This window comes from Schistocerca piceifrons, chromosome 11 (genome assembly GCF_021461385.2).
Source record: "Schistocerca piceifrons isolate TAMUIC-IGC-003096 chromosome 11, iqSchPice1.1, whole genome shotgun sequence".
NCBI classification, from domain to species: Eukaryota; Metazoa; Arthropoda; class Insecta; order Orthoptera; family Acrididae; genus Schistocerca; species Schistocerca piceifrons.
This window is the reverse complement of record NC_060148.1, coordinates 47,969,908-47,984,464: the sequence shown is the minus strand read 5'-3', so window position 1 is coordinate 47,984,464 and position 14,557 is coordinate 47,969,908. Positions and strand designations below refer to the sequence as shown.

Here is a 14,557-nt window from a genome sequence, read left to right as displayed (position 1 = left end):
GGTCGCAGGTTCGAATCCTGCCTTGGGCATGGATGTGTGTGATGTTCTTAGGTTAGTTAGGTTTAAGTAGTTCTAAGTTCTAGGGGACTGATGACCTCAGCTGTTAAGTCCCATAGTGCTCAGAGCCATTTGAACCATTTTTTTGAATTATGTTAATGGCAAGAAACAATCAATGTCTTCTCTGCGTGATAGCAACGGAGATACTATCGAAGGCAGTGCTGCCAAAGCAGAGTTACTAAACATAGTCTTCCGAAATACCTTCACAAAAGAAGACGAAGTTAATATCGCAGAATTCGTATCAAGAACAGTTGCCAACATGAGTAACGTAGAAGTAAATATCCTCGGAGTAGTAAAGCAACTTGAATCACTTAATAAAAGCAAGTCTTCTGGTCCAGACTGTACACCAATTAGGTTCCTTTCGGAGTATGCTGATGCATTAGCTCCATACTTAACAATCATATAAAATCGTTCTCTCGACGAAAGATCCGTACCTAAGGACTGGAAAGTTGCACAGGTCACACCAATATTCAAGAAAGGTAGTAGGAGTAATCCACTAAATTACAGGCCCATATCGTTAACGTCGATATGGAGCAGGATTTTGGAACATATAGCCTGTTGTGTTCTAACATTATGAATTACTTCGAAGAAAACGGCCTATTGACACACAGTCGACATGGACTTAGAAAAGATCGTTCTTGTGAAACAGAACTAGATGTTTACTCGCCCGAAATGTTGAGTGCTATTGACAAGGTATTTCAGATTGATTCCGTATTTCTGGATTTCCGAAAGGTTTTTGACACTGTACCACACAAGCGGCTTGTAGTGAAATTGCGTGCCTATGGAATATCATCTCAGTTATGTAACTGGATTCATGATTTCATGTCAGAGAGATCTCAGTAATTGACGGAAAGTCATCGAGTAAAACAGAAGTGATTTCTGGCGTTCCCAAGTTAGTGTTATATCTATATAAACGATTTGGGAGACAATATGACCAGCCGTCTTAGGTTGTTTGCATATGTCGCTGTCGTTTATCGACTAATAAAGTCATCAGAATATCAAAAGAAATTACAAAACGATTCAGAAAAGATATCTGATTGGTGTGAATATTGGCAATTGACCCTAAATAACGAAAAGTGTGAGGTCACCCACATGAGTGCTGATACGAATCCGTTAAACTTCGGTTACACGATAAATCAGTCAAATCTAAAGGCCGTAAATTCAACTAAAAACCTAGGAATTACAATTACGAAGAACTTGAATTGTAAGAAACTCATAGAAAATGTCGTGGGGGAAGCCTAACCAAAGACAGCGATTCATTGGCAGGACACTTAGAAAATGTAACAGATCCACTAAGGAGACTGATTACACTACACTTGTCCGTCCTCTTTTAGAATACTGCTGCGCTGTCTGGGATCCTTACCAGATAGAATTGGCGGAGTACATCGAAGAAGCTGAAAAAAGGACAGCACGTTTTTTATCATAGCGAAATATGGGGAAGTGTTACTGAAATGGTACAGGATTTGGGCTGGACATCATTAAAACAAAGTCGTTTTCCGTTCCGACGGAGTCTTCTCACGAAATTCCAGTCACCAACTTTCTCTTCCGAATGCGAAAATATTTTATTGAGACCGACCTACATAGGGAAAAACGGTCACCACGACAAAATAAGGGAAATCAGAGCTCATACGGAAAGATATAGGTATTCGTTCTTTTCGCGCGCTACACGAGATTGGAATAATAGAGAATTGTGTAGGTGGTTCGATGAACCCTCTGACAGGCACTTAAATGTGATCTGCAGAGGATCCATGTAGATGTAGATGTAGATTTTTGTGACGGCAAATATGCAGAAGTCGTTTCTTCAGTTCACTGAATGTAGCGCAGTACGCTTCAGATTTGACCTTCGCACCATGAGGGAGAAGATCGAACAGAATAACCCCTTCACCCCTTCAGACTCCGACAAGACGGACGCCATTACTTTACCAACTGACGGTATGGCTTTCAGTTTTTTCTTCAGAAGTGGGGTTGTGTGGCGCCACTCCATGGATTGCCGTTTTTTCTTCGTTTCGAAGTGATGAATCCAAGTTTCATAGCATGTGCCGATGTCCGACAAAAAATTGTAACTATCAGTTACGTAATGTGCAAGCATTTCCGCACAGACGGTCCTTCCATGAAGTTAAAATCTTCTGGGCTATTAGGCCACTTCATATTTCCTCTAAAATAATCGACGTTTCGACCCCTCTGCTGGGATCTTCTTCAGGATCTTCCCGTGTCCACTGCTGCTAGAACACTCTTTCTGTTAGGCGACGAGGAACCCAGGAGGCGCACACCTTTGAGTAGTTCACGTGGTGGACGAGTGTGTCAGCGCTAACAACACGGACGTCCAGTTCTGCAGCGAGATGTCTGAGTGTGATCCGTCCATCATCTGGAATGAGAGTGTCCGCACGTTTCAACACTGCAGGAGTCACAGCTGAGTGTGGACGGCCGGCACGCGGCAGATCCGAAGGTCTTGTGCGACCTTGTTGCGATGACGTTAGATGCCTCGCCCAACGACTCACCGTGCTTTCGTTCAATGCCACGTCACCGTAGACATTCTGCACGCGCCTGTCAGTGTTTGCGACGCTCTGGTGTTCCGCCAATAGAAATTATAAATTCTCTCTGCTTGGAACGCACCTCTGTTAGAGACGCCATTTTAAAGGCTGCGTATTGTCCCCCACCACCTATCGGAGCTCCATGAGACAATAGGCGGGAATATTCCAATATGTAGCATACAAAAGTCCGTATTTTTTCAATCAAAATTTTCCGAGAAAAATTGTGTTGCATTACTTATTGAACGCCCCTAGTGTAGTGGTTTTAATTTCAGTGATACGCCTCTGAGCTGGATACGTTGAATATCTCGTCACGTATATTTACTTGACGATCTGCCGCCATTCCTTGTTTTTTACTCGTGTAAGAGAGTCAGAGTGTTACAGTGTTTTTCCACCTACACTTACACATTTGACAGTAAGCTAATACGATAGCTGATTACTCAACAGTCTTCGGATCGGTTAAAACAATAATCCAACAGGATCTGCCTTTATGTGTAGTAGTGTGGCTGACAAATGAGTACACGCCGGCAATGAAGCAGCAGTCAGAGCACTGAATGGCAGCAAGTGGACCCACAGTAAATAAAAAAAAAAGAAAAAAATTATTTTCATCTGCCTAAAAATTTATGGTCAGATTATTCTACCACGCAAAAGACATTCTCCCCGCTAGTTCCGTTACGAAGGATAGGAGAATATTTTAAAAGGGCGACTCAAGTCCCCTTTAGGAAAAGCACCGAGAAAGAGCAATAAGAGCCCTAGATTAAGAAATACAGGAGAAAATTCAGTGTCTCTGGAAGCAAACAACGCTGAGCCCGTGAGAAGCGACCTCGGAGCCTTCCGATAAAGTTTATCTCGGTTGAGAGATAATCTCGCGAGAGAACATTTAAGCTGTTTCGTACCTGCTCCGTGTTACTGTTCGTTGCGATGTTCCTCGCAGTCAGTAGCACTGTCGTGAAGTAAACTCATGAAGCGAGGCCTCTGATAGGCAGCTATCATCAACAGCCGAAACATCGGGATGCCATCATAGTGTGTACATTGCAAATAATCAATGCGACCTTTACAGTAATGTGCATGAGATATTAATAAACTTGTAAATGCAGAAAGCTTCGAGGTCCTAATCGACACACAGATCTTGGCTGCATTGTGTCCAAGAGCCAGCGAATCCACTTCGCACGCAGCACAGCCCACTGCGTAGTTTGGTACGACTGCGTGGCCTCTGGTCTCATCACTGTCCTCGTCATTTGTTTGGAGAAGGCTGGAAGTTTACTGGATCGGAGTAGCGTCACAGTGGCTGAAAGACATTGCCTGACATTTTTTACAACATAATTAATCATTAATACTTGTAAGTAAGTAATTCCCGACGTTGCCCAAGATGTTTAATATCTGTCAAGAAATTGATTGGCCCTGTGACTTGTTGATACCCACAGCGAAAGCAACCCGCTTGGGAAACAGCAATCAACTTTTTTTCTTCCTTACTGTTGCTTCCCCCTCCTCCCCCCCTCCCCCACCCCCCGCCAACGTATGGGCTTTGGTTGGATCGTCAGGGGACACTATTTGCCGGGCTTCAGTCATATGAGAGGAAAAATTTTAGAAAAGTATTACAAAAGCAGTTGCAATAAAAGACAGATCGACAGCTATGTAAGTGAAAATACTGGAAGTTGATTTAGTAATTAATTAAATTACAGATACAGATGAATCGAAAACGAGAGTCGCATACGAATATACAGGGTGAGTCACCAACTATTGCCACCAAGAATAACTCCGAAAGTATGATAGTAGCTGAAAAGTTTGTGGGGCAGATCTTGCATGGGACAACGGCGGCCATAATGTGTCGTTGGTTTTTTGTTGCTAGGTGGTGTCGCGTCAGAGATATGAAGGACAACTTCGTTTTCTTAAATGGGATGCTATAGTTTGGCACTTATTAGCTCACAGCGGCTATCGAGACGAATCGAATGACGTGTAACAGTAAGGTCTTTGATGATCAACGAAGGTCAAAAACGCGGCACGAACGTCCATGTACAGAAGGTGTTCGAACTGATGACCATTGGTATCAAGTCAGTGCTGCAATCTTCTTATCATGGATTGAGTGGTATTCCTTCTCACTTCGGCACTTGTCGAACCACATGCTCTGACAATTCTCTCTCGCATATCTTCAGGTGTAGTTGGAACGTCTTTATAAACAATGTCCTTTATGAACCCCCACAAGAAAAACTCCAGAGGTGTCGAGTCTGGCGAACGAGCCGCCCACGACTCGTCTCCTCCGCGTCCAATCCAACCATCTGGGAATTGTCTCTGCAACTCGTTTCTGGCCGTCAGCGAAAAATGTGCCGGACACGCAAAGTGTCGATACTACATTCTGTTCCTAAAGGTATTTCTTCCAATAACAGACCTAATGTTTCTTCCAGTAACATGGTGTACTTCCTAACATTAGGATTTCATTCGATGAAATAGGGGCCTGTAATTCTGTCCAGAATCCCACACCGTACAGTAACCGACCACGGTTTTTGGTGTGCAACTTGCCGCAGCCAACATGGATTTTCAGTTGCCCAGTAATGTATGTTATGCGAATTAATCAATTTGCGCATACAATTCTTCATTTGAGGAAGAGAACCACATTTGTAACTTTTTTATATCGTAAGATGGCATGCTGTTGTATATGCGTATAAATCAGTTCAAATGATACTTTCTTAAACTTTCCGTGTGACTTGATTATTTAATTGTTCAAATGGCTCAGAACACTATGGGACTTAACTTCTGAGGTCATCAGTCCCCTAGAACTTGCAACTGCTTGAACCTAACTAACCTAAGCACATCACACACATCAATGCCCGAGGCAGGATTCGAACCTGCGGCCGTAGCGGTCGCGCGGTTCCACACTGTAGCGCCTAGAACCGCTCGGCAACTCCGGCTGGCGATTATTTAATATTAAGCTAAAAGTAAAGATAGCTCAAGATAGCTTTAGCGCCCCTCCTTGAGGTTTTCCTGTATCCGCCACTGCTCGTGTGTAGGTATGTATACAAGTTTCTGAAAAGAGCCACAGGTCGCAGTTAGTATTATGTATCTACCGGTTTCGCTCTCCAAATGACAATACCAGCTCTTGCTAAAAATATATGTAGCCTACGTCCTCCCAAATTTTCACTATGGCATCATGTAGAAATTTGAAGTAGATCGGCGAAGAACTTTTAGAGTTATTTCGCAAAAACCTTTCCTCTATATGTACCACAAACACATATATTTAAAGTCAGATTACGAAATATTATGCAGACAGTGACCTTCCTCTTCCCTTGAAGGTAAAGTGTGCAAAATTTCATGAAGATCGGAATAATACTGTAGATTTGTATGAATTACAATGAAACGAACACTATACACCGTGTATCATAATAAATAGTGTAAACACATACAGTTGAAAGTACACGATACTAGAAGCAAAAAAGTCTCAGGAAACATGGGGTCGATAATGGATACCTTAAGAACTACGAGCAGTTTTTCATCTTCGATACTATGAAGCAAACTTCTTCTACTGCAAGCTCTTTGCTTTCCACATTTTGGGAAGTAGTAGTAGGGACCAAAACAAGAAAAAGTGTCCAGTAAACATTGGCTCTAAAATGTACACCTTAAGAGCTATGAACACGTGCTCATCTTCGCTACTTGGAAACACAACTCTTCTAATGAACAATTGCTTATAACTTTACAGGTTTGCATTTTATAGCAAATGTTACTGGACATACTTCCCAAAATGTGGAAAGCAAAGAGCCTGCAGTAGGTGAGACCTGCTTCACAGTATCGAAGATGGAGAATTGCTCGTAGCTCTTAAGGTATGCATTTACGACGCTATGTTTACTGAGACTTTTTTACTTCTAGTATCGTGTACTTTGAACTACATGCGTTTACACTAGTAATTATGATCCACAATATATATATATATATATATATATATATATATATATATATATATATATATATATATGTGTGTGTGTGTGTGTGTGTGTATAGATTATTATAACTATGATGTTTGCCGCCCCTTCTCTGGGTGATCCGCGATCTACATGACTGTATGCAGGCAGGATGTCTTCTCAAGTACCGTTCCACCCCTCACAACTACGGCCTGCTGTAAGCACCACGCAGTCTGGCTCGCCATGTCAGCTAAGCACGTTCACCGGCCATTGGAAAACACTGGTAGCTCTACAAACCACTGCTCGAAATAACAGAGGGCACTGGAAAACTAATATAGCGACTGGAAACGGCTGTAGCTGTTCAATGCACACCAGTACATACCGACAGGAATTGCAGAGAATATACACTGGAGCCGTTGATGACTGGAAACGTGTTTTCTGGTCGGGCGACTCCCGTTTCAAATTGTATCGAGTGGATGAACGTGTACGAGTATGGAGACAACCTCATGAATGTTTAGAGTCGGTGGCATGCAAGAAACTTATTTCGAAATACCACTGAATGCTTTCTTAGAAAACTATTTCGAACTGTTAGTTCAGGAGCGCACTCGAAGTGTTAATGGTTTAGAAACTATATTTTAACTCTTAGCAACAAATAAAGGTGAACCAATAGAGAGCACAATAGCGGATACACAGATTAGTGACTACAAGGCTGTTGTAGTGAGACTGAATACCGTAACACCTAAACCCACCAAAAATATGCCATGTTATCAGAAGTATCTGGACACTTGGCTGAAAACGACTTACAAGTTCGTGGTAATGCTGGAATCCACCCTCAGCCTTGATGACAGCTTCCACTCTCGCAGGCGTACGTTCAGTCAGGTGCTGAAAGGTTTCTTGGGGAGTGGCAGCCTATTATTCACGGAGTGCTGCATTAAGGAAAGGTATCGATGTTAGGCTGGGCAAGAAGTCGGTGTTCCAAAACATCCCAAAGGTATTCTGTAGGATTCAGGTCATGACTCTGTGCAGCCCAGTCCATTACAAGGATGCTATTGTCGTGTAGCCACTCCGCCACAGGCCGTGCATTATGAACAGGTGCTCGATCGTGTTTTAAGCGTAAATCGCCATTCCCCCAATTTCTCTTCAACAGTGGGAACTACAAAGATGCTTAGAGCCGGCCGGAGTGGCCGAGCGGTTCTAGGCGCTACAGTCTGGAACCGCGCGACGGCTACGGTCGCAGGTTCGAATCCTGCCTCGGGCGTGGATGTGTGTGATAGCCTTAGGATAGTTAGGTTTAAGTAGTTCTTAGTACTAGAGGACTGATGACCTTAGAAGTTAAGTCCCATAGTGCTCAGAGCCATTTGAACCATTTTTGAAGATGCTTAAAACATCAGTGTTGGCCTGTGCTGTGACAGTGCCACGAAAAACAACAAGGAGTTCAAGCCCCCTTCATGAACAACACGACCAGACCACCGCCTCCGAATTTTACTGTTGGCACTACACACGCTGGCAGATGACTTTCACTGGGCGTTCGCCATACCCACACCCTGCCATCGGATCGCCACATTGTGTACCGTGATTCGTCACTCCACACAACGTTTTCCCACTGTTCAGTCGTCCAATGTTTACGCTCCCTACACCAAGCGACGCGTCGTTTGGTATTTACCGGCGTGATGTGTGTCTTATGAGCTGCCGCTCGAGCACGAACTCCAAGTTTTCGCACCTCCCGCCGAACTGCCACAGTACCTGCAGTGGATCCTGATGCAGTTTGGAATTCCTGTGTGATGGTTGGATAGATGCCTGCCCATTACACGTTACGACCCTCTTCAACTGTCAGCGGTCTCTGTCAGTCAACAGACGAGGTCGGGCTGTACGCTTGTGTGCTGTGCGTGCCCCTTCACGTTTCCACTTTACTATCGCATCGGAAACAGTGGACCTAGGGACGTTTAGGAGTGTGGAAATCTCGCGTACAGACGTATGACACAAGTGACACCCAATCACCTGACCACGTTTAAGGTCGGTGAGTTTCGCAAGGCGCCCCATTCTGCTCTCTCACGATGTCTAATGACTACTGACGTCGCTGATATGGAGTACCTGGCAGTAGGTGGGAGCACAATGCATCAAATATGAAACACGCATGTTTTTGGCATGTCCGGATGCTTTTGAGCACATAGTGTACATGCAAAATACATCTACTTAAACAAGCAGATAAAAATCCGCTTCACGCAATTTCCACTCTTTTCGATCGCAATATCTAAATACAGACAAGACGGAGTTTGAATGCTAGGAAATGGCATCGACCGCAGTTGAGAGATGCGTATCAAACAGATTCCCCACGATACACAAAACATATCAGAACGGTGTAGCAGAAGCAACAGAAAAAAGCACACAAATTTTTAAAAGAACGAAAGAACACCTAGATCGTCAAAGTTATACAGAAGCTCGAAATTTAGCGGGAACTTCGATGGAACATGTCTTGAATAGTTTTCTAAAAATCTGAATGAAAACTGAGAGATTCCGATCATACACTCCTGGAAATTGAAATAAGAACACCGTGAATTCATTGTCCCAGGAAGGGGAAACTTTATTGACACATTCCTGGGGTCAGATACATCACATGATCACACTGACAGAACCACAGGCACATAGACACAGGCAACAGAGCATGCACAATGTCGGCACTAGTACAGTGTATATCCACCTTTCGCAGCAATGCAGGCTGCTATTCTCCCATGGAGACGATCGTAGAGATGCTTGATGTAGTCCTGTGGAACGGCTTGCCATGCCATTTCCACCTGGCGCCTCAGTTGGACCAGCGTTCGTGCTGGACGTGCAGACCGCGTGAGACGACGCTTCATCCAGTCCCAAACATGCTCAATGGGGGACAGATCCGGAGATCTTGCTGGCCACTGGCCAGGGTAGTTGACTTACACCTTCTGGAGCACGTTGGGTGGCACGGGATACATGTGGACGTGCATTGTCCTGTTGGGACAGCAAGTTCCCTTGCCGGTCTAGGAATGGTAGAACGATGGGTTCGATGACGGTTTGGATGTACCGTGCACTATTCAGTGTCCCCTCGACGATCACCAGTGGTGTACGGCCAGTGTAGGAGGTCGCTCCCCACACCATGATGTCGGGTGTTGGCCCTGTGTGCCTCGGTCGTATGCAGTCCTGATTGTGGCGCTCACCTGCACGGCGCCAAACACGCATACGACCATCATTGGCACCAAGGCAGAAGCAACTCTCATCGCTGAAGACGACACGTCTCCATTCGTCCCTCCTTTCACGCCTGTCGCGACACCACTGGAGGCGGGCTGCACGATGTTGGGGCGTGAGCGGAAGACGGCCTAACGGTGTGCAGGACCGTAGCCCAGCTTCATGGAGACGGTTGCGAATGGTCCTCGCCGATACCCCAGGAGCAACAGTGTCCCTAATTTGCTGGGGCGGTGCGGTCCCCTACGGCACTGCGTAGGATCCTACGGTCTTGGCGTGCATCCGTGCGTCGCTGCGGTCCGGTCCCAGGTCGACGGGCACGTGCACCTTCCGCCGACCACTGGCGACAACATCGATGTACTGTGGAGACCTCACGCCCCACGTGTTGAGCAATTCGGCGGTACGTCCACCCGGCCTCCCGCATGCCCACTATACGCCCTCGCTCAAAGTCCGTCAACTGCACATACGGTTCACGTCCACGCTGTCGCGGCATGCTACCAGTGTTAAAGACTGCGATGGAGCTCCGTATGCCACGGCAAACTGGCTGACACTGACGGCGGCGGTGCACAAATGCTGCGCAGCTAGCGCCATTCGACGGCCAACACCGCGGTTCCTGGTGTGTCCGCTGTGCCGTGCGTGTGATCATTGCTTGTACAGCCCTCTCGCAGTGTCCGGAGCAAGTATGGTGGGTCTGACACACCGGTGTCAATGTGTTCTTTTTTCCATTTCCAGGAGTGTATGTAAAGTACAGCAGCAGCAAGACGCAATCAATACCTCCACTGCGCGTTAACAATGGTGATGTTAGTGATGACAGTGCCAGTAAATAAGAGTTACTAAACATCGTTTCCCGACATTCGTTCACCGAAGAAGTCGAGGTAAATATACCAGAATTCGAATAAAGAACAACTGTCAACATGAGTAACTTAGAAGTAGTTGTCCTCGCTGTAGCGAAGCAGCTCAAATCTATTAAGAAACGGAACTCTTCTAGTCCCGACTGTATACCAGCCAGGTTCCTTACAAAGTATGCTGATGCAACAGCTCCGTACTTAGAAGTCGCGTACAACCGCCCGCTCCACGAAAGATCCGTACCCGAAGACTGGAAAGTTGCACGAGTCACACCAATACTAAGAACGGAAGCAGGAGTAATCCTGTGCATTGCAGATCCACATTAGTAGCGACGATTTGCAGTATGATTTTGAAGATGCTCTGTGTTCGAACATCATGGATCACCTGGAAGAAGGCGTTTTATCGAGAGATAACTAACACATATTCAGTAAATATTGTTCTTGTGAAGAAACAACACGCTCTTTATCCTCACGAAGTAATAAGTGATATCGAAAGGGGATGTCAAATTGATTTAATACTTTTATGTTTTCAGAAGGCTTTTGACACTGTTCCCCACAGACGGAATGTTATCAAATTACGTGTGTCTCAGTTGTGCGAGTGGATTCGTGATTTCATGTCGGAAAGGTCATAGTTCGTAGTAATCGACGGAAACTCTTCGAGTAATTCCAAAGGAATATTTATAGGACCTCTGTTGTTCCTCATCTACATGAATCATTTAGGAGACAATCTGAACAGCCCACAAAGATTTTTTTCATCTGCATCTACATCTACACGGGTAAATCACATTTAAGTGCTTGGAAGAAGGTTCATCGAACCACTTTCACAATAATTGTGTATTATTCCGATCTCGTACAGCGCGGAGGAAACAAACACCTATATCTTTCAGTGCGAATTCTAATTTCCCTTATTTTCTTATGGTTATCGTAGGTCAGCGTAAGCAAAATATTTTCACATTCGCAGGAGAAAGTTGCTGATTGAAATCTCGTGAGAAGATTCCGTAGCAACGAAAAACGCCTTTGTTTTAATGATTTCCAGCCCAAATCCTGTATCATTTCAGTGACACCCTCTCCCATATTTCGCGATTATACAAAACGTGCTGCCCTTCTTTGAACTTTTTCGATGTACTCTGTCAATCCTATCTGGTAAGGATCCCACACCGCGCAGCAGTATCCTAAAAGATGACGGACAAACGTAGTGCACGCAGTCTTTTGAGTAGACCTGTTACATGTTCTAAGTGTGTTGCCAATGAAACGCAGTCTTCGGTTAGCCTTCCTCACAATATTTTCTATGTGTTCCTTCAAATTTAAATTGTTGGTTATTGTGATTCCTAGTTATATAGTGGAAGTTAGCGGTGCTTAGATTTGACTGATTTATCGTGTAACCGAAGTTTAACGAATTCCTTTTAGCACTCATGTGGATGATCTCACACTTTTCATTATTTAGCGACAATTACCAATTTTCGCACTGTACCGATATTTTTTCTAAATCGTTTTACAATTCGTTTGGATCTTCTGATGACCTTATTAATCGATAAACATCATCTGGAAACAAAGCCAAGGCGGCTGCTCAGACTGTGGCTCTGAGCACTATGCGACTTAACTTCTGAGGTCATCAGTCCCCTAGAACTTAGAACTAATTAAACCTAACTAACCTAAGGACATCACACACATCCATGCACGAGGCAGGATTCGAACCTGTCACCGTAGCGGTCACGCGGTTCCAGATTGAAGCGCCTAGAACCGCACGGCGCCGGCGCTCAGACTGTCTCCCAAATAGTTTACGTAGATGAGGAACAGCAAAGGGCCGATAACAGTACCTTGGGGAACGCTAGAAATCACTTCATTTTACTCGATGACTTTCCGTCAGTTACTACGAATTGCGACCTCTCTGACAGGAAATCACGAATCCAGTCGCATAATTGAAACGATATTCCGTCAGCACGCTATTTCACTACAAGCCACTTGCTGCTGATGCTGTAATTTATTATTGTCGTAAAGTCATCAGATGATCAAAAAAAATTTCAAAATGATTTAGTCAAGATATTTGTGTGATTTGAAAAGTGGCAACTGACTCTAAATAATGGAAAGTGTGAAGTCATTAACATGAACAGTAAAATATGTCCGCGAAATTTCAGTAACACGATAAATTGCGGAAATCTAATTGAGTTACACAATTAGAGATTAGGATTATGAGTAAATTAAATTGGAAATGTCACATAGGTAATGTGTGTGGGAAGGCTAACCAAAGGCGTCTATTTATTGGCAGAAGATTATAAAGCTGCAGCAGGTCCACTAGAGAGACTGCCTGCACTACACTTGTCCGCCCTTTTCCGCAATATTGCTGTATTGAGTGGGATTCTTACCAGGTAGAATTGACGGACATCGTAAATGTCCAAAGAAGGGCACTCGTTCTGTATTAGCACGAAATAGGGGAGAGTGTGCCACGGATATAATAGCCGGCCGGGGTGGCCGAGCGGTTCTAGGCGCTACAGTCTGGAACCGCGCGACCGCTATGGTCGCAGGTTCGAATCCTGTCTCGGGCATGGGTATGTGTGATGTCCTTAAGTTACTTAGGTTTAAGTAGTTCTAAGAAGTCCCATAGTGCTCAGAGACATTTGAATCACTTGAACGGATATAATACAGGAATTGGGGTGGCTGTCATGAAAAAAAAAAAAGACCTTTCACGTTAAGGCAGGTTCTTCTCATGAAACTGCAATCACCAGCTTTCTCCTCAGAGTGTGGGAATATCTTTTTTGGCGCCCACCTACACAGAGAAGACGAAGAGAAATCAGGGTTCACATGGAAAGATTTAAATGTTCATTTCTCCCGCAGGCTGTTTGAGAGTGGAACACTAGCCACGTAACTTGAAGGTACAATGTAGTTCGATGAACTGCTTAAATATGAATTGTAGAGTGATCATATAGATGTAGACGTACACGTAGTCCTTCACTGGTGGCCTGTGAACGTTTTACCTTGTTTCACAGCACTATGTGCAAGTCAAGCCGCCTGTTTGAGTACATAACTGTGTAACTGCGTAACGTCGAGTGAATCGACGCTGTACGAAGATGTACTCACCGAGGTCTTGGCAGTACGTCTCCCACATCAGTCCATCGCCGTAACTCATTTTGTCGGTGACGCTGGCGACGTGGTTACAGACACAGTCGAGCACCGAGGAGTTATTTGCTGCCAGCAAAACCAGCAGCGACGTAGCTACGCCCGCTGGGTCCATTGTCAGCTACTCACGCAGAGGTGCGAACGAACACACGCGGTGCGTACCGCAGGGAGCACTGACTGAGTGTGCGCTACGTGCAGCGGAAGTGTTTCCGCAGGAAGGTTAAACCGCAGGGAGCGTGACGTCTCCCACCCGTGACTCGCTCATTTTTCCCTCAACTTTACCAGACATCAACTGCGGACACGCATTCGTCACAAAAGAGTATTTGTTTCACAAATACGCCTGCAACGTGGACTTAGGACGACATCGAGTTACACTAAGAGACTTGTAGCAGATGTCCAGGCGTACTGATTTACTATTCCGACACAAAAATCTCATGACGTGCCAGTCTTTAATAATGAATTGGGAACTGATGCACATTCAAGTGCCAAAGAAACTGGTACACCTGCCTAACATCATGTAAGGCACCAGCGAACACGCAGAAGTGCCACATGCGCTCGACTAATGTCTGAAGCAGTGCTGGAAGGAATGAACACCATAAGTCCGCAAGAGGGAGTGGAGATATCTTCTGGGTAGCACGTTGCAGCACATACCAGATGTGGTCAGTGATGTTCATGTCTGGGGAGTTTGGTGGCCAGCGGAGGTGTTTAAACCCATAAATGTGTTCCCGAAGCCACTCTGTAGTAATTCTCGACGTTTGGGACGTCGCATTGTCCTGCTGGAATTGCCCGAGTCCGTCGGAATGGAAAATGGACATGAATGGATGCAGGTCATCAGGCAAGGTGCTTACGTACGTGTCACCTGTCAGTGTCGTATATAGACGTATCAGAGGTCCCATATCACTCCAAGTACACA

The 14,557-nt window shown here is 45.0% G+C and overlaps 1 protein-coding gene across 1 annotated transcript in view; it reads right to left on the bottom strand.

Moving 5' to 3' along the window:
- Window positions 1-13,759, bottom strand: part of LOC124719657 — a 103,452-nt gene extending 89,693 nt beyond the window's left edge. Inside the window, exon 1 of the mRNA XM_047244869.1 lies at window positions 13,606-13,759. Within this exon, the coding sequence (XP_047100825.1) occupies window positions 13,606-13,759 (154 nt within the window). The remainder of the gene's footprint in view (window positions 1-13,605) is intronic.
- Window positions 13,760-14,557: the final 798 nt, after the last annotated feature.